We start from the raw sequence: 20780 nt of genomic DNA, 5'->3' as shown, positions 1-20780 counted from the left end.
TGCTCTGTGCCCCATCTAATGCAGCTATGATTGGTGGTGAAGTGTTGGCACAAGAAAATGCACCTGTTTGTGAACCTGTTCGTGAACCACGTTCTGGTGGTGCAAACAACATCAGAGGTGCTTCCATAAGAGATTATGTTCCCGACTCTCTAGACACAACAGGGAACTTATTGGCATGGGTGCCACAGCAACAAGACCCATCTCAGCAATGTTCCAGAGGGGTAAGTGAAATGTGGTCATTTAGTTCAGACCTCGTGATCCTTCTCTTTAGTTAATGTTCAACAAGAATGTCCATTGCTTGATTTGATGAGAAAGCAAGTTTGTAAAGGCACGCCTTCCATCTTTGAATCTTTTATACCTAAACAGCTTGATCGTTACTGTAAATCTATTATAGAACATGGATTACACATAGACTGAACGTAACTATAATATCAATTATAAAAAAGAACAAAAAGTGTCATTTATGATCATCAGTTTTTCTAACTGGTGGTCTTTTTCTGATGAGTTTAGCATGAAAAGATCAAGGGAATAGAAAAAGATAAAAAACCGCTAATGGTTGTCCATCGTAAGGCAAGAAATAGCCCTCTAGCTCGTGTCAAAGAGTTCCAGAGCACAAAATTAGTCAAATCTATGATATCGCTTCAATATTTACTCAATTTTGCGCGTACGTTAGACAACCATAAAAGTTTTCAGTGGACATGAAATTCAGGGATTATATAGTACACTGACCAATGGCAGCTCTGAATTCATTTCTGGGAAATCTATCCACGAAGTTTGATTGAATCGCTGTTTTGTGAAAGTAGCCTGACAGAGCGCAAAAAAGGGCCCAGCATTGTGTTTTACCCTGATTCATATATTTTTGTGTTTTCCGAAATCGCGCAAGTCTACTTGCTTCCTGCGGTTTGAAGAATGTATGAGGGGCATTTTTAAAATGAATGAGTGGTTAAAACTTTCTGGAAACTTCCAAGAAGTAGCAAATTGGTTTGCTTAAAGTCCAGTCTTCAGTTCACGCACAAATTATACCCTTCATGTGGAAATTCCAAGACACCTCGAAACTCTTTCTACATATTTTTGTGAAACTTCGCACAGCAGAAGGTAAGAACCCACAGACGTGGATAAGGGCTGAAATTTTACTTAGAGATCAAACAATTGGGACGTCATTGTCACGTGACATTCATCTCTATCTCGAAAAAGTTAACATCTTAATTTAGTTCAATCTATTGTGTAATCCATGTGTTAAGGAGTGTTTACAATAAATATCAAGGTGTTAAGGTATAAGAAGTTCAAAGATGGAAAGTGTCCCTACAGAAATTCAGGGTCGAGCCACCTTAAAGGTTAAGAGTTACTTGGATATGTTTGTAAATCAAAGTGAAGTGAAGCGAAGTAAAGTAATCTAATGTAAAGGAAAGCGAAGTAACTTAAAGTAAATTAAAGTAAGTACTAGCTTTTTCGTTTTAAAATTCAGTATCTGCTACACAAAAGGCTTGTTAGCAGCCAAGGTGGTTTCACATTTCCTGCACATTATGTGTGAGTTTCCAGTCAGATTTCACAGCAGTAGCCTGTAGCCTGTCATGTCTGCTGTTATCATTTGCATTTTAAGCACTTGTTGGGGATCACTGCAGCTGACATAAGGGATTCATTGCACTCTCTTAGGTCCCACCCTCCTTCCCTCTGGGTTGTTTGTCAAAGACGTATCCATTTGATCCGGTTAAGTTTTTCTACTGGTCTTAGTTTGATTGTGATGGTGCTTACAGGGTCGCCAGGGAAACCTCCCTGCTGAACCTGGTCTCTCCACATGGTCCCCACCAACTTGAAAGGCAGTTAACGGGCTCATCAATTGGCCATGAATTTAATATTGTACCGTTAATATTGGTACTTTAAATATGATTTCCAAATATAATTTTTGAAGCGAAGGAAAAAATCATGGAATTTTATTTCGAGTCAGGGAAAACTGGGGATTGGGTGCAATAGTTGAGTTTGATCATTCAAAGCAGAGCTTTGGCGGTAGTTTCACTTGATAAATTTGTCATATTTTAGGAGTGGATCACCTGGCTACTTGCTTTACTGGAAAAGAGCCTTATTTATTTATTTAATCGCTTTCACCATGATTACAATGCTAAAAAAGACTAGGGAAAAAACAATACATTTGAACAAGACACAAAAACGAGCGACGAAGGTGCTGGACACACAAAAGAGCGAGGCTCCAAATTAAGTGTGCCTTTAGTCTTTGTTTATTAATACAATGTTTTTTTCACCTTTCTTGAAAGTGACAAGTCTGTTGTTAAACTCATGAAAGACCTCCTTGAGATCAAAGTGACCTTTAGTAGTCTTATAATTTCAATTCTTCTTCTTTGCTTATTAAATTGTTAAAAGGCAGTGGCGGGTCTGACCCGGGTCCCCACCTGTTTTGGTGGCTAAACTAAAACCCCAGGGGCCGAGGCTTGGGCCCCCTTCTATCTTAGGGTCTGGATAATCGGGCCCCTCACTAACTAAAAGATCTTAAACCGCCCCTGAATGCTTAGGCAATCTTCTTTGTTGACTATCGTTGTTGCTGTCTGCTTTTAATAAAGGCACCCACCTTGAATTGTGCGATTTGTGGCCTGTGTATTTATGAACAGTTAGAGGGAACATCTCACCAATGTCAAACAGCTGAATGCTGTATTTGCCTGGGGGTAAGTTGGAATTCTTTTTTGTCGTGCTTAACTTTCATAGAACAGTCGACTGAGTGTTGTTTTCACCGCGGTAATAGCGAGTGTGATCTTTAGTGGCGCGTAAGTTCTCTGTATCCCATAAGCTTTCCATTAACATAAAAGGCGTAATGTCACTATGATGGAGTGTTTCTTGAATATCTAACAGAAGTACGTTTATTATACAGCTGCTTCTGCGAGGGGGCAAGTTGAAGTTAATCCCATGTTTTGACTGGCTATCCGAGCCAAGTGAGCCTGTCTTGTGCGCTCGGGATTTCCAGTGACACTGATAATGATAATGATAGTAATAATAATAATGATAATGAATGATAGTAATAATAATAATGATAATGAATGATAGTAATAATAATAATGATAATGAATGATAGTAATAATAATAATTCCTTTATTTACCCTCGGCAGTATTAAAGCGTAAAGGCTGGTGGGGCGAAGCAAATGGCTGAAACTAATATTTAAATCAAACATAACAGGGTTTATAAGAATCCCAATTGTCACCTTCAGGGTTCGTACAGAGTCTTAAATTCTTGAAAAAGTCTTGAAATTTCCAAAGCAATTTTCCAGACCTGGAAAAAGTCTAGAAAATGGAGATAAAGTGTGGAAAAAAGCTATAACAAATATTTAGTAAGTGAATTTATTTTTCCATGGTCAAATCTTATTCAATCTCGTCCGTAGCCAAGACATTCAGTTACAGAATGAAAATTTTCAGAACTCTCTTATGTCTATTGCACCGTGGCTACTGCACTGTAGCGGTGCATTATGAGCAAAGCTTGGTTTCTGCGCTTTTCAAGGTCTCTGTTGGTCACCTATTTCATGACCTTGAGTATGGAAAAAGTCTTGGATTTTGGATCCAAAAATCTGTACGAACCCTGAAAGTAAGCGCCTCCGCCCTTTCTGGCGTTGGTTCCGCAAGAAAAAAGTTCTCGTGACCGTATAATAAATCCTTTATTAAACTACTTCATTGACCAAGCTTGTTCGGTCAAGGTGACTGGAGATTGGTCTTGTATTTTTTTGTGTGTGTGTTTTTTAATGGACCTCGATTTCGTCTCGATCCGAGAACACACAAAACAATTCGGTCAATGTTCAGCCATCTTGACCTCACGCTTGGTCAGTGACGCATATCAACGGCAATTTGCTAAGAGTGGCCTGATCTTTCTAAATTTTACCATACTCGTATATGGAAACTGTTATAAATATTGTCTCTGACTTAGGAAAGCTTTAAACTTTCTGGTCATCGTTTTCGAGTTTGACATGTAACAAATTAGTACTAAAAGTACAAGTTGTACGCTGTAACAGGAGCTCTCCTTGTAAGCCCAAAAGGGACTTTAAGAAACGGTCCAGATAAGAACGATAGCAACAACGGCAACGAACATGTTGGAATGCAAAAAAAGTGCTAACTTTTCTCTTGTCTGTACTTACTTCTGATTGGCTTAAACAGCAAAAGTTAACAAAACTTCATAAAGCGGTACATATATTCATCCTTACTTTCCAACCATCTTCCATATAACAAAATCTGGTCTCAGCTTGAATAACAAAGAAATCCTATGCGGGGAACATGTAAAATTGTAAACTTTCCTTGGCTATTGTTTTCAACTCTTGTGATTGGTCAAAATCTTTTAACACAAAAAAACACCCTTTCAAAGTGGAGTGTAATGCATTTTATTGCATAAACGGCCTTCATGTAGGTTTATGCATTCTCTGTGTAAAAATGAGAATATTTCTATGTGGGGAAAGCACCGTTGCCACATAACAAAAGAAATGGCTATCCGCCTTATCCGGATCATTACTTAAAAACTTAATTTTATTTATTTGCTTATAATGACGTAGTAAGGAGGGGATTGCGTGACCATTGTATCAGGATGGTAAAGTTTACTTGACCGCTTAGGGTGAAGTCGAAGAATTGCTATCTGTGTCCCATAACTGTAAAAGCGAATATAAGGATATGTGCAATTTAGAATTTTATGGTTAGGGCAGGGGAAGGTCGGGAATATCTTCAGAAGGCACGCGAGAGGAGACGCGTTCTTGCGTGGCTCGCTTCGCTCGACACTCGAAATGGATAGCTTGCCCTCAGGCTAAGAATCTTATGCCACGTGAAAACGGACGCAACAACTCCCGACAATGTTGGGAGTTGTTGGCCAAAAATGTTGCGTCCGTTTGCAGGGGGCAAAAAGTTTGACCGGTTTCAAACTTTGCGAAACAACATGTAACAGGATGTGCAAACGGACGTAACATGTAACTTCCAACAATGTTGGAAGCTGTTGGCCGACAATATTGCGTCCGTTTGCACGGGGCTTTATAGAGAAGATATCTGTTTACAAACAAACCTTTTTGTTATTTAAATGTGCCAAGCACTGAAACAAAAAATCTTTTGCTTTAAGAGCCAATAATTCTCTGGTTGGCACATTGATATCAATCAGTAGGTGACGTCAGCCATATCTACGCTACACTGATCCTGAAGGGACATCTTTTTGGCTTGACCGTAATCTCCTACTCATTTGTTTCATCAATGTCTGGGTTGCTTTACCTTACAACTTTACGTCTTGCTCTTTCCTTAAAACTTTAAAAGTAAAGTTAAGGTTTTTTTCCCTAAGAAACATTACTATCTTATCTGGAAAATAAAATTAACTCATCCAGGACACACTATAAACTTATTTGCACTGAATGTCGTATAACATGCTGTTTTTATGACCATTTTGTTATCATTTCTTGTGGTGGTGTAGCATTGTATGAAGGTCTATGGCCTACTTATATTCAGTCCATTTTAGTTCTTATAATAAATTTGTCCATAAATTGATTGTAATGTTGTTCTCAGTTGATAGATCCATCGATCAGATGCGTCATATTGCCATGTTGGCACAGGGTCCACATCGAATGTGCTAATGATTGGATTCAGCGTGGCAAGTAAGTCTTAAAATTCTGCATTCTTATCTGGTTTACGTCCATCCATTCTTTTTTGCGTGAGGAAGTATTCTTTTTAATTGCTAGGCGGACAGGTTAGTTATAAGCAGTTAAATCATTTAAGGAAAGTGAGGGCAATGAAATAATTGCGATTTTTTAAATAGTCGCGGTCTTGCCTCTTTAGTCAAAGCATGATCGACCATAGACCACTGACTTTTCATGTTTATTTTCCAAGCATAGTTTGATGATTTTCAAGCGGCCGGCATGATGGTCAATAGACCACTTTCTCTTTTTCGAGATGCTTTCAATGTAAAAATAATGTATAATAACCTAGATAATGTACTACAAGGTCAAAAATGTGCATTATTTTTAGTCTACTCAAGGCTCCGGGTTATGTCTCATCTGTGCATTTAAATTTACAGAGCCTTCCACCCTGTTTTTTGGATCACTTACTAGAAATAACATTTGTGTAAGGTGCAAATCCACTTGTAAACTGGCGTTAACACTTTATTTGGACGAAACAAACCAATCCGTACAAACAAGGTATATATTCGTTGTCAAGAGTTAAAACGTCGTTACTTCTTGTGAATCGCTCCAACTGATATATCGAGTAACTCCGTACAACAACAAAAAACTCATCACTTGATCCAAAAGGGCGGGAAACAAGAAAACGGGGAACCCAGCCGCAACAATTTGCTTACATATCTGCAAGTGTAAGATTTTTGGCAGCACAGAAAGATGTAGATCGATTGTGTGCTTGGTGTCCTAGGAGGTTTCAAAGTGGAGAGCCTGAGGAAATACCCAGGCGTCGTAATTACTAACGTCTGACGTTCAGCTCAGTCAACTCTTTGCTTAAACACCAGACGGTCTGTTATGTCTGATATTTAGCAATTAGGCTTCCGTATGATCTGAAGAAATGCAGATCTTGGAGGGTGTTATTGGCCGCGACGGATAACACTCTCCGAGATCACTATAATCCTTCAGATGATACGAAAGCCGAATCCAATTTTTTTTATATTCATTTAAAATAACTCAATATACTTTAAAAACAAGCTAAAACATGCTTACCTCGATCGGTGTTAAGTTTTCGTCTGCATTTGCCTGTGTCTCGGCAAACTCTGGAGATAAAGGAATGCTTGGTATGGGAGATATTCTTCACAACTAGCTACACAACAAAACTCTTAGTCTAGTTTTGTTCTTGGCGTTATTCCATATTTTTCAGAAACAAGTAAAAAATAACGCGGATAAGAGCGAACGACGTTTTGGTGTCATCTTGACGCCATTTTCAAGTTCAACATGATTGCTGATAAAGACGATAAACTGATAAAAAGTTTTTCTGGCTGATGATTAGAATATATGAAATATGCAAAGTTACGCAAATCGTTTTGCTCGAATTGAGTCCGATTGGACGCTTAGAGAAGGTGATAGTTCCCTATAATTAGCAACATTTCGTGCCCTAAGCAATCGAACTTGTTATTGCACTTCTTAAGGACAGAGAACTGTTTGTCAAGATCTTTCGGGACAGTAGAGCGATTATCCTTATAATGTTTGCCAATGGAGGAAGACATATTTTTGCGTTCAACCATGCGCTAAGTGCCTCAGCGTATAACCTACATAACTTGCATCAAACTAGTCACATTGGAATTGGTAAACTACATACTGTTGGTTTACAGTGGGCGGTTTTTTCTCATGAACTCTAAGTACATGTACCTCCTGGATCTTGTGGCTAACGAAAACTGATTGAACGACTGTGTGAATCTTCTGGCTTAGTTCTCTACTCTTTTTACGAACTAAATCTGCTGAAGCTTGGTCTTTAAACAGCAGGACTCACTACACGAACTGGAGGGCTCTCTGCGGGGACAGGTTTCGGTGGCTGGTCTTTCGCCTTTGAAGCAACAAAATCCCTGATGGTACTAATGATAAGACGTTGCGGATATTTAAGCAGGAAAAAGATTCGTCTCAATCGGTCACATTCAACAGAGAAATACGACCAGCAAGACGATAAGCGATATGCACGATCAAGCATGGTTTTCAACAGCCAACGTTTATAGCGCATATCAACATGGTTGTGGTTGTGAAGCAAAAGTCCTGTGTTGGTAGGTTTGACGTAAACTTTGGTCTCGATTTGTGATGCTCTGTTCAAACAATACATTCCTAGAAAAAGAAGCACGCCATTGTTTTCCGTTTCCTTAGTGAAATTAACTGAAGAGTGGCAGTTGTTCAGGACCTGAAGAAAAGAAGCCGCTGATGTTGTGTCCAGCATATTGGTAAACGTATCATCAACGTAGAATCATCATCTTGTAGAATTAAGGCATTTTGCCTTCACGCTCAAGAGTTTTTTCAATGGATCCCATGAAAACATTGGCGAGCAGTGGCTCAAGTGGTGAGCCCGTGGCGACTCCGTCGACCTATTTGTACAGTTGCCCATCGAACTGAAACAGTTGGTCTTTGGTGGCTTTTTAGAAGATCAACAAGGTCCACTTTGTTGAGGTTCAAGTGTTGTTGATAAAGGCTTTGTCAGCTAGTATCTGGATGGTTTCATCTACGGGCACGTTGGTAAATAGTGAGGTAACATCGTACGACACAAGAATATCACCGTTGTTGATTTTCAGTTTGCGAATTTCGTACACAAACGCACAGTTGTCAGTTATTGTGTACTGGTTGTTGGCGAACGGCTGTAATTTCTCCTCCAACCATTTCGCCAACCCATAGTTGTACGTTTGTGTGGGAGATGAGATGGGGTCACGTACCAAATGTTTTTTGTGGGTCTTGGGCAGCCGACCGGGAGCCTGTGAGGCGCAAGGAAACAGCTATAGGTTTGGGTAGAATTCTGCGGACTATAGATTCCAGATCTTCTCCTTCTGTAGGCGGAGTGGATGGTAGTGTTTGGGTGGTGTACCCTCTAGCCTTCGGCCTCTCAGGATCGCTCACTCTGAATTTCGTTGTATCGTTAATGTATGCCTCGCATAACAAGCGTAGATATTCCGACTTATCCATTATGACTACTCCTGACCTTTAGTCCGGTTTTGTGATGACAATATCGTCACGTCGTTTTAACTTGTGGATGGCTTTAAGGAGTGACGAGTGCGGATTTGGGTCCTCTCCGATGGGTGTAGATAAGTGCTACGGATCGCAGGGTTGCTGATGAAAACTCTTTAAGGTCATCAGGCAGATTAGGCTTGAGCTTCCAAAAGGCTTTTTCAAAGCTTGCCTTCACTTCATTGGAGGATATCCTATGTTTTTAGGTGGTAGTTAGGCTATTTCTTCTTTTCAAAACGTGTGAAATTTTGCGATATCTTTTTCCACCTCAAACAAAACAGCTGAGCTAACGCCAACCCTGCCCCAGGGTTTCTTGGTTGTCGTTCCTTTTTTTTGTTTTCTGAATTACACAAATGCCTTCCAAATTTGGTCAATGCTAGCTGGTTATGAAGAATTAACAGGAGATTTGAACCAATCAGAAACAAAAAAATGTTTTGAAAGAATAGTAAGAATAGGTCTTATGTAAGTAGCCGCAGGTCTTTATTATGGACGCAATAGAGACCTCATGACTAACGCTGTTATACATTAAAAATAATCAATCTTGTGTTTAATTCCTTGCAGTGATACCTGTCCGATATGTGGACATTCTTTGTTCGACCAACCAGCCGAGGAGTAAGGACTTCATCATTATGTATTATTATTGTGTTAATGGCTCGATATGCATAATTATTCATATCGTACTCAGTCTCATCTAATAGTTGTTTTATTATTCAATCAAAATATTTCCAAGCTCAAAACATGCTCACTTCTATGCATTGTTCCCATCCTTAAGACATTTGCCTTGTCTTCGAATATGAAGAATGTTATTCTTGCATATATTCTTCATATAGCAGTCGTCATCTGTCGAGTGGTATTTTTGTCTATTCTTTGTAAGTGTTTGAGGAAGTAGCTCAGCTATTTCGTCTTCGCATAACGTGTGAGTTGTTCCGCCACCTTTTTCAGCTCTGCACTGCCAAAAACAGCTGAGCCACCACGCCGCTTCTTTGCGTAACATCTGTGCGTCTTCTTTTCAGTCGATGACATTACGATTGTACGATTGACTTCAATATCGTAATTTGACAACAAACACCTTCCAAATTTGGTCAACGCTAACTGTTGATGAAGAATTAGGCCTGTCAGAAATGGACAAATATTTTGAGTGAATAATTATGTCTGTTGTTGTGCATAAATTAAATTTTCAATTGGTGCCCTTTACGGTTAACATTATAACCTTTTGAGACTCAGTCTTTAATATTTTACCACTACAAAGACACTATAAATATTTTATTGATCAAAAACATTGACTGAAATATTAACTGAACTTTGTGTTGGTTTACCGCTGTTCAGTAGCCCACGCGTGCTGCTGGGAGAACTCAATTAATTCGAGACTTACTACCCCTTGGAGTGTTTTCTTTAACCTTCCAACAAGGTTTCTTCTGCCGGTAAACCATCTGCCGCGTCCCCATACGCTCGCAGTTAGTTAAGGGATGCAAGTTCTAAACTAGGTATGTGGAAGGGGTACCATTTGATAGAAGGTGTACGAAAGGGGTACCGTTTTGGTCAAAAATGGTATATAAAACGGTTAGGGGCCGGACCTCGGAGGGGAGTCTCCCCGAGTAAAGCGTTGTTGATTAGCCCTCGGGGCAGGAGGTCGGATAGAACATTACAAAGTTCTGGTTAATGCTTTTATAATATCAAATTAAATAAAAACAAAGTGGGTTTCTGCATTAAAACGTAAATCGGAGAATAGTTCAGGGAATTAAAAAGAATACTAGAGTGATTTGTAGATATATACGATAATGAATGTTTTATCTTAGGGCGCTTTCCAAAAGTCAGAACGGGCCGGCCGGGCCAGACATTTTGGCAATGAAATGGGCTTTTTCCAAGAGGGTTTGCTGAAAAATCATCTCTTTTGCGCATAACATTTAGGATTTGACTGATCTGGAAGGTTAGTTTTGATTAAAAGTGAAAATTTCCTTACGATGGGAATGGGCTGGCCGGTCAGTTCTGACAAATGGAAAGCGCCCTTATGTAGTAGTCTTATTTTTTTAATATGTTATTTTTCTATTCGAAGGGGATATAAGGGAGTTAATTGATATTAAAAAACCATGTGAAATATTGCTGGATCATTCTGGCAGTCTTAATTAGGTTGGGAAATGGAACTTAATTTTGGTGCGCAGCTTAACAGGCTCCTGTTCTGGTCTATAATCACCGCTAGTTTACACTTGACAAAGGCTGCATTGGCCAGAGCGCTACAAAATGTAAACCTGCCTTTAACCGGTCACATATGACAAGATAGGTCCTGAAACATCTTACTACAGTATTAATAATTATTACCATAGTGAAGGGAAAAAAAAGCATGAACTAAAAACGCCCATTAAAAAAAGAAAACTGCTAGAAGACACCTGGGATCAACTGCAGGGACATTTGGCAACGACGGTCATCAGCGACCAAATGACGGGAAAACACAGACTTGTATCAAGAACATGTAGCAGAAACGAAATCACAATGTCCTCAAATAAAAAAATATCGGGACATAATCGACGCCCGTGTACACGAAGGTTCATACATGACACCTTTGCAACATTTTTTCCACGCAACATACCTATCACGGATAAGCAGACTCAACAGATCCCTCCGTCATGTCCTCGCAACCTGATCACCTGTGTCTCCTTACCCTATCAAATAGCTAGTTTAGTTTATAGTGATAGACCTTTTTAGCTTATTTGTTTTGTTTTTCCATTTTAAATCAGGTGATGTTCTCAAGGGAATTGACATTTGTTTTTCACAAATTATGCATGCGTATGCACGTGGATAGGGCAACACTTTAAAAGTTCTCAGGGGTAAAATCACATGATCTGAAATGGAAAATAATCATTCGAGCTAAAACGGTCTTCTTGCCAATGAATTTAAATAGTTTATCTCATGACGATTTGCTAATAAATTTAAATAGTTTATCTCTTGACAATTTGCTGGTGAATTTAAATAGTTTATCTTGTAACAATTTCCTGATGAATTTACCCAAGTGTACACAACACCTATAAGGTGCTTGCGAGATGTAAGTAATTTAGTGTGTTATTTAGATTAGTGTCCAGTGTACTCCCGAGATGCGAGGTCCAGTCGAGTAGTCGAGCTTGCGAACTGTTACACCATATGAGGTCCTCATAGCTCAGTGGTTAGAGCCTCTTACCGGTACCTGGAAGGTCGTGGGTTCGATTCATGTTAAGGAATCGGATTTGAAAGAGTAACTCATGTAAGAAAGTTATGATCTCGTTACCTTTGACAAAGTTTGACGTTCCAGTATTTTTTTTCATTTTTTGACGACGTTGATGAATTCTGTGTTCAGTGAAACCCCGCCTTACGGCCACCTCGGTAACACGGTCACCTCCTTATTACGGCCAATTTTTTTTGGCCTCCTGGCAAAACGGCTATACATTTTCTTGGAAAAAAACCTCGTTAATGCGGTCACCCGTTAATACGGCCAAAGTTTTTGGCCCATTGGTGACCGCATTAACGGGTTTCCACTGTAAAAAGCGATTACAACGTTTTAGATGTTGATTGGTGTTGCACTACAAGGAAAAATACGTAGTCCAAAGGTTGCGCGAAACATGAAAAAGCTTTGTCGAGCGGCAACGGAAACGCGATCACTTCATTGGTGAAATGTTAACCCACTCTGACTATGGGGTGCGTTTTATTGGGAGAGTCCAAAAACGGATTTGTGATTTCAGATGGATTCTTAACTACCAAAACGAGGAGGTCTGAAAAAGGATCTTTTACAATGAAAACGTCACGTCCACGTACTCCTCTTGATGAAGAGAAAAAAAAGAAACAATCAACTGATTCTCCCTGCGAAGAGAAAAAGAAAAAGCAACATAAAATACCTCCAAACGTTTCTCGGGGGCTAAAAAGAAAATTAGAATACACGGTAGGATCGTAGCATAATATAAAATTAAAGGTTATAAATGTTCCCTCTAATTACATGGACAATAAAGGTAAGGAGACGAAAGTACACAATCATGGAATGGCAAAATGGCGCCACCAATATAGGTCCAGTTTTAATGCCATACATGTACGGCATCTGTGTTGTACTGTTTGTTTTATTCGCAAAACCGAAAAAATGGTCAAATGGTGAATCTCGAACATCCCGATTTGGATTTGATCCGAAGAAGCCACCCAGAGTGTGGATTTTATGGATTCAAGATCCCTTGTTCGATTTTTCCCAAAGAAACGCAAAATCTTTTTTTGGATTCGGAAATCCGGATTTGGATGTTCCCAAAAGATGAGCCTCATGCAGGAAGCCCCATGATAAACCTTTTCGGCACGTCCTCTGTATGCTACTATTTGAATTTCATCATTTTACGAAATAACATTTTGAATTTTTCTTGATTTGCAGCCTTGGTTTATCGTTAATCTGCTATGACGCCCCCACCCCCTCCCCTCTAATAAGGCCCCTGTTTTAGACAAACATAGTTATTAGGCACCCCTCCCTTTTAACTTCCCCCTCACCCCCTTCCCTTCCTTCTTGAGTTTCGCAAGCAAAAACTGACATCTATCATTACTGACTGAAGCAAAGAATAATACAATTTGTAATAATATCGATCTTAGCTAGTTATTTCCGTCCTCCAAAACAGGAATTAGGGTACCGGTCATAACTCCAGTATGGTTCTTCCTCTTTGCCAAAGGCACCGATTTCAGCCCCCTCACCATTAAACCCCCTTCATCAAAGCGCCTAGAAAAAAGGTAAACCCCGGAGGGGGGTGGGGCTTAATAGAGGATTTTAATTAATAGGGCATATCTGAAGTACCGTATTTATTCGATTAAACGCCGCGGCCTTTATTTTAAAAATTTTTAGCGTTTCCAATGCGGCGTTTAATGAAGGGCTGCGTTTATTTCGAAATCACTTTTTTGAAATCACTGACAGCAGCTATTGTAGCCTGCGAGCAAGGTCTCCTATTTGGGCAAGCGAAGCGAGTCTCGACGGGAAGGAGAGAGAACCTGGGAACGAGGTTGCTTTAAACGGCGTTTGCCGGCGGAAGTTTCATGGAAAAGTATTAAATTCTGCAAGCAGAATACTGCAAGGCTGATCGTACTACGTGAAAATTAACTCTGCAAGACATCAACACGACACCGAAAGAACTCAAAACAGAGCGGTATTGTAGCCATAGACAGCTGTTTAATATGTCTACTTTTCATTTTTGCTGATCAGGTCTTTATAGATCCTACGTTCTCCGGCATATTCGTTTCCGGTCCTTTGCAGTCCGTGGTTAATGTTTGTACTTCATGGAAAAGGCATTGAATTAAAGACTTTTCCCCAAGTTTACGTAATCAGCCTCAACTGTGGTGTAGTGGTGCAGTGTAGTCGCGTCAAGCCGAGCCGAAAGTACAGGAGTCGAGTCCTACTCCCTTCATTACTAAACCAAAAAGTCGCGCTGACGACTCTTTGTAGACAGGCAAACCGTGATGAGGATCAAGCAGTTTATCTCTGAAGGCTTGTTTATTTCGACAGGAAAATTCACTGAATGAAGAATATAGATTGTAGGCTTCTTCCAAATGTAAGTATCCATATCCATGCATCAAACGTTCTTGCACTGCTCTCAGACCTCCAACTGTACAATTCGCCTGCGTCCCTTGCTTTGCCCTTAGCAGAATAGACTCCAGCAATAACAAAATTTCATTATTATCAAGACACTGGAGTGAAGATCTAAAATAGTTTCCCTTCGTTGACTTTTCTCGGACTTCACACCGTTTCTCATGCCAGCTGCTGAGCCCCACGTGACGTGCATCTTTACTTGATTTTGTAGCCGCCATTTTGAATGCTATGTAACCAAGCTTGTCCCAGGACCCTATCAACTATTTTTACCTAACCAGACTACCAGAACCCCATCTAGCTTTAATATGAAGCCAATGTCCAAAGAAGGAGAGAAAATCGAGTCATCTTAAAACTTGGGGTGCTTACCATTTGACAGAAAAATCCATTCGGGGAGTCGAAAGCATAATGGTAAGCGATATACCAGTTTACCGCAGAATTGCTACATCCGTTAGAGTTTGAAACCAAAAAAAGGGCGAATTTGTGTAGCGTGAGTGTGGAACCGAGAAGAAACCGAGAAATTGGTTAATGGTAAGCAACATTCCGTTTGGTTTACACGAACAGGAATGAACGGACTACCTCAAAACGTACTCCTCAATTTTCGGTTGGAATTTCCGAAAAGTGACCTTACCCTTTACCTTCCATCCGGAATTTCCGAAATTTTCTGTCAAATGGTAAGCACCCTTGGTCTAGGAAAGGTGGGGGTGGGGGAGTGCATTTTTTAAAATTCTTGTCGCCAAGGGGGGGTACAATTTTCATATGACATTATTTTAGGGGGGTACAGTTTTCATACACCACACTTTTCTGAAACCCCATCCCGGGACGTAATAAACGATCGGTCCCTAACTGTTTTTTTAATAAAGTGCAATAACCAGCAAGAAAAGTATTGTGCTTCCAGAGAAAAGATAGTACACCGTAATTATGGATAAACAATCTGAATTTCTATCATTTCTAATTATTTACTGTGGGAAAACCAGAGTTGATAACCACTTGATCATTTTTTATACAACGTTCCCGCGAGTTCTTTCCATAGACTGATAGTAATTATTACTTTCCAACATGTAAATAGGACATTCAGTATCATTTTCGATTCTTTTATGTCTCACGCAAGCAGATGGAACACTGCCCAACTATAAGGCCCGGTTCAGACGTCGTGCTTCTGCCGTGCCGAACTAAATTCAGGAATTAAGTTCGACAAAAGCACGGCAGAAGCACGGCGTCTGAATCAAACTTTTGAATTAAGTTCGGCCAGCAATTAAGTTCGACAAGCGCTGCCGTGCTTCACGGCACTGGCACGGCAGCGATTCAAACGTCGTGCTTCTGCCGCGCTAAACAAAATTTATAAATTATATTAATGTATTTTGGCGAGATTGCGTTCCAACGGGGAGATGGGAGAAGAATTGTTACGAGGCATCAGTAAACCCTAATTTTGGTTCTACTCTGGCACGACGTCTGAATCAAAGTTGTTTTCCTGCCGTGCTGCAGTCGAACCAAATTACAATTAAGTTCGGCACGGCAGAAGCACGACATCTGGACTAGGTCTAAGAAGCTTAAGATATACAACATAACTTGAAAATCATCCACATTGTATTTTATACATTTGTCTCGTCACGCAACGCTGGACCGCACTTCACTTCTAGTATAATTATGAATGCATAATTTATGAATAAAATTTATTTAGAAAAGGGAAAGTCCCTTGAGCTGAAACGCACCCATGACCGCCAGCGCCACATAATGTTAAACGTCTGCTGAGCCAGCACATTGAAGATCGAGAAGATCGTGCTGCCGCAAACCTTGGGATGGATTTCCACTGTCGCGTAATTTCACTTGCGTACGTTACACGCGTAACTAAAATAGAGGCGAAGTATGGAAAGTCACGCGTAAACTTAAAAGTTTAATTAATCTCGATCAATTTTTATGTTTACGTGTGCCTTTTGTCTTATTTGATTAGCCAATCCCTGTTGTATCGCATCACCTGGTATCACTTTCAGTATAGACGGCCAATGAAATTACGAGACGCACCCCTACCGAGATTATTACTGAATTTCCGGCTTTGCAAAGTGATCGCTTAAGGCCTAAATCTAGCGGAGTTAGACCGCTTTTATAACTTTCCCTTCGTCTTTCATGAGTCTTTGAATGTGCATACCATGGATCTATTGCTATGATACAACTCCTGTTCTACAAACTGCTGCCACTGGATAGAGGTTAAGTTACGATACTTTCTTTACACTTGAAATTCTTAAATGTTAAACGTTAAGATGAATCTTACTCACAATGATGTGCAAAATCTTGCATCTGTTAATGCGGCTGAAACTCTTGGTAACTAACGGTTAGTCAGCTAAATTAGGTAGAACACTGAAACCAAGGAGTTGATTCATAAGTTGGTGGAATATGATCGTCCACCCCAGAGTAGACTACGTGCAGTCCTCCTTTTCTGTTAAAATCCGTCTAGTTCTTATCTCAGCCAGCGCGATTGCAAACCACGACGTTATGTTACTATGAGGGATTGGGACGAGATGAGAAAAGTGTAGTCCTGTTGTTGACAGTAGAGACCTTTAGATTCTGAATGCACACTTGAAAGGTTTCATAAAGGTGAAATATCTCTCCCTTCAAGATCCGTGAACGTGAAAGCATGAACGCTATTTATGAAATGTCGAGGATAGCCTCTCACGCAGATGTTCTTGGGGCTTCGTCACTTGTAGCAAGTGTAGGGTGCCCGGGGTAGGGTGTCATGTCGCTTCCGTCCACTTTACTTGTAGTCGTCGTTAATTTAAACTGATTTCGAAGGGAATGCAACATTAACACGTGGTTACATAATAAAGCAAAACAGACAGATCCACATTAAATTGCGTTGTCGTAAAGTTGCATGATTCGTGTTAAATCCAAAAGTATATTTCCTTGATCACAGCTTTGGCCTCAAACAAGAACGTGCCTTATCAAGTGTCGTAAAAAAAATCCGCAAATCAACATTTACACAATCATAAATCTAAAATTGAACTGCAACCCAGGAAGTAAATATAGGTACTTCATCATTGAACTCGTGAGGCCTCGTGAAGCTTAATCTACTAAAAAGATAGCGTCGTGTCTTGACCTTTAAAAAGGTTCTGTTTTTCTTCTGAATACACACCACCAACATAATTTTTTCAAAAATTGAAACTGTAAACTGGATTCGAAATAAAATACAACGATAGCAAAAATAAACGGATATACTCTAAAATCACAAAAGCTTCACAGAGTAGTCCTTGTCGTTGCGGTGGACCATTAGCCTGCGGCGCAAATCGTCTAATTCCCCGATCTTGGTTTTCAGATGACGTCACCAATTCAAACTAACTTTCATGTGATACAAGAGCACCTTAAAACCTTTACACAAACAAATTTTCGGTTCAAAAGGGTTCTTTGTTTTGCGATACAGGACGCTTGAATTTCCAGGCTTTTGCGTGACGCGGCATTTAGCTGGCGGCCGGGAAGCTCTTATGTGGGTTAAAAACATTATGGATTTTTGGAGATTTTGCTATCTAAACATTCCTGGCGTCTCCATGGCAAAGTTTATAAATTTAGGTAAAACGTTTTTCCGAATATCTCACATATGAACTATTGCATAGACCTGATTCTTGGCAAGGCTTTTTGCATATTTATCTTCTTTCATTTCCCAGATTCTAGACTTTCTGTATTAAAAGGTTTCCATTTTTTGTTTCTGCTTTCTTCACGTGAGTAAAAACCGAGAATACCTAGGCGTGGAACGCAATGTGATCCACAGGCAGCCCAAGCTCAATTTAATTTTCTAACTTAACATGTGTGAGGAGTTGTGTTACAAGGTCGTTCAACAGAAGGATTGTATGGGCTTGCTCAGTGCCACAGGGGAGTGGTCGTGCAGATTATTTTGCTATTGACTGTACTGCTTCTCAATTAGCAGATATGACAAGGGCTGAGGGAGAGGGTAGGGGGAATGTTGTACTAGCCAATAAGCATTAGGCCTGGAGAAAATTAGCCTTGGCAAATAAGGCACTGCAAAGAATTGGTTTTATCAACTGAGTTGGGAAGTAATGTTTAATAAACCAGGGGGAGCGTTTTAAAGCCACGAGGCGAAAAAAACCCGACCCGCGAGTTTATTGAAAGACTTCAAAAACATTCCTTAAAATTAAAAGCGTGTCTCAATGGAGTTGATAACAATGACGATCTTGTGAACGTTGGATATTAGCATACGAAAAAAACATTACGTATTAAATTATTATGTAAGAAAATCAAATCCCACACGTGTTTACAAATTTTCAAGTCTACGAACGACACTAACCGAAGAGGACAAAGTGTCTTGTTCCAGAGATTTTCGGAAGCCTACAAATGCCGAGGAAGAGAGGAAGTTAATTGAAAATGGTACCCCAACGTCAACTATTCCACTGAAAAAGTATACTTTGAAAAAATTTTTCTGGAATGGCCGAATGGTAGGTGAACAAAAATCCAGTACTAGAGCCTTGAGTATTCACAACTTGCGAGTCTTAAGTGCAATGCTTGGACACTGCTATAGCCAATATTACCGCAGTGTCGCTGAACTTTTGGCTGATTAAATTGTTGAAAGAACAAAGTTTAATTTTTTTGCAATAGTCAATTAACTGCTTGTGTTATTTTGAAAGAACACTACATATTCACCCACCATTTGTTGTGTCAGTTGCTGTGCTGATAATTAATATTCATAGGTCACGTGCAATGAAATAAAATGTTATCCCTGTTAGTATTGTTTTACATAAAGGATGCTAATGAGGATGAAATTTTTAAAGTTTCACAGTGTTTTACCCGGGTTTAAAACAGCAGCACGTGACGGATTTTAGCGGACGTGATCGGTTGTTGAGCTCATGAATCATTAATGAGTTTTTGAAGCTGACGTTTCGACCGATAACCCTTCGACAGAGGTTGTAGCGATGTTATTGGTGAGAATTATCATTTCTTGTGGGAACATTGTAACGTGAAAAACAAAAATATATTCGCAGAATGAAAAGCGTTCGTTGATTGATTTAAAAGACTAGCTTTTACTCTTGATTTTGACGCCCTTTCCATTTGGTCAGTTCGTTTCTATTTTTTTTTTTTTTTTTGGCAATTTTTGAAAATAAAAATTATAATCATTGTCCTCTGTGACCAGCATATTGTCCCTCTAAATTTTTGGTTTTCCTTTTTTTATTTTCCTTAGTCTCTAGGTAACCAGTTCAATGATGCAAAGCCAAAAGTGTGAGCACGTGCTCCAAAAAACAAATCTACCCACGTTAGGTGTTAAATTGTGTAAAAGAAGTGACCTACCCAAGGAGACGAAACCATGGATTGACGTAAAGCTTCCAGCTGACATTCCTCTGTTGACACTGGAGGAATGCAAGTTCTTGTCTTGCTATGTGCACTTAAGAAATACCTATAAAAGTTACCACAAGGATCTTGGTTTTGTTTACTTTGGAACAATGGGTGAAGGTGGTGAGGAACAACTTAAAGTTGCTTTAACAAGATGTTCGGAAGGCTCTTCCTGCCCAGATTATTCTCAGATCACTATCAGGAATGCAGTGATGCAACTGAGGCCAAAGGCTGTTTTCTCTGTTAGCTACCGTGTAAGCCTGGACCCTGAAGACACCAAGTTAGGAGATGTCCTGGCAGTTAACGACTTAGGAACCACAGCGACAAGAGATCTCAGTGACCTTCTCAGGCAATCCGCCGATGGCCGGAATTCGCCATTTCTCAACAGAGATGATAATGGCAAATTTTTGAGTAATGTAGACCCAGTCAGAAGCAAACGTGTGCAGTCAAGCTCTGGAGTAATTGCTTCGAGAATAGAAGGTAAAGTTGGGTCTTTTTAGCATTCTATGTTACTTTAGTCGAACAACAACAACAACAAACTTTATCAGGAACACATCAGCAATACAATAGAGTTTAATGTTTAAAAGTAGGTTGAGTTTGATCGTCCGGGTGAATGTACGGTCCTGATTAGGACTGTTGTTGTTGACACTGGCTGACGTTTCGACAACCTGTGCGGTAGTCATCTTCAGAGTCAAAGTGAGTTGTATCACGTCAGTTGAAGGTATTATACTCTGGTTATACTTTTGTTTAATGTTCCCCCGCAAATATAAAAATCTAATCGAGGCGGGGGAAGGCGATAAAAGAGAAAAAAATATTAACGCTATGAGAAACAAAAAACAGACAAACAAACAAAAGTATAGTATTATGTAATTAAAATGTCCATAAATAAATAAATAGATTCATTAATGAGTATTTAGCAGTGGTATAGTTATCGTACAAAACAGTTTCACTAATCTAGTATGTTTCAAAATATAAATCTTTTCTTTTGCTCTTGAACATAGAAAAGGATGATTCATAGCTTTATTTCATTATCAATGGAATTCCAGATTGAAGAGCCTAAAAAACGGATGTTAAATTTACCATTGTTTGTTCTGGCATAAGGAAGATAGCAAGACTGTTCTGCTGCAAGTCTAGTATTTTTATTATGGATATGGGTTACTCCAGTGAGGAGCAAACTCCATTTGTTATTAGGGACTTTAAGATCCAACGACGCGGACGACAACGAGAACGTCAAAAAAAACAAT

At 39.6% G+C, this 20780-nt stretch overlaps 1 protein-coding gene and 1 pseudogene across 1 annotated transcript; one reads left to right on the top strand and one right to left on the bottom strand.

The window, feature by feature from the left end:
* LOC140943847 (uncharacterized) lies at positions 1-9297 on the top strand. Its single transcript, XM_073392966.1, has 4 exons — positions 1-221; positions 2571-2672; positions 5518-5606; positions 9204-9297. The coding sequence occupies exons 1-4, from the start codon at positions 27-29 to the stop codon at positions 9256-9258; spliced, it is 441 nt and encodes a 146-aa protein (XP_073249067.1). The 5' UTR covers positions 1-26; the 3' UTR covers positions 9259-9297.
* LOC140947745 (uncharacterized) lies at positions 6975-7987 on the bottom strand (annotated as a pseudogene).
* Positions 9298-20780: the final 11483 nt, after the last annotated feature.

Source organism: Porites lutea, chromosome 1 (genome assembly GCF_958299795.1).
Source record: "Porites lutea chromosome 1, jaPorLute2.1, whole genome shotgun sequence".
Taxonomy (NCBI): domain Eukaryota; kingdom Metazoa; phylum Cnidaria; class Anthozoa; order Scleractinia; family Poritidae; genus Porites; species Porites lutea.
Note: the sequence above shows the minus strand (reverse complement) of the source record. Positions and strands in the feature narration are given on the sequence as shown.

Coding starts and splice junctions, on each gene's coding strand:
- LOC140943847 (XM_073392966.1), top strand. CDS start 27: ATGATTGGTGGTGAAGTGTTGGCACAAGAAAATGCACCTGTTTGTGAA. Junction 222..2,570: donor CTCAGCAATGTTCCAGAGGG/GTAAGTGAAATG, acceptor CTTTTAATAAAG/GCACCCACCTTGAATTGTGC. Junction 2,673..5,517: donor AATGCTGTATTTGCCTGGGG/GTAAGTTGGAAT, acceptor TGTTGTTCTCAG/TTGATAGATCCATCGATCAG.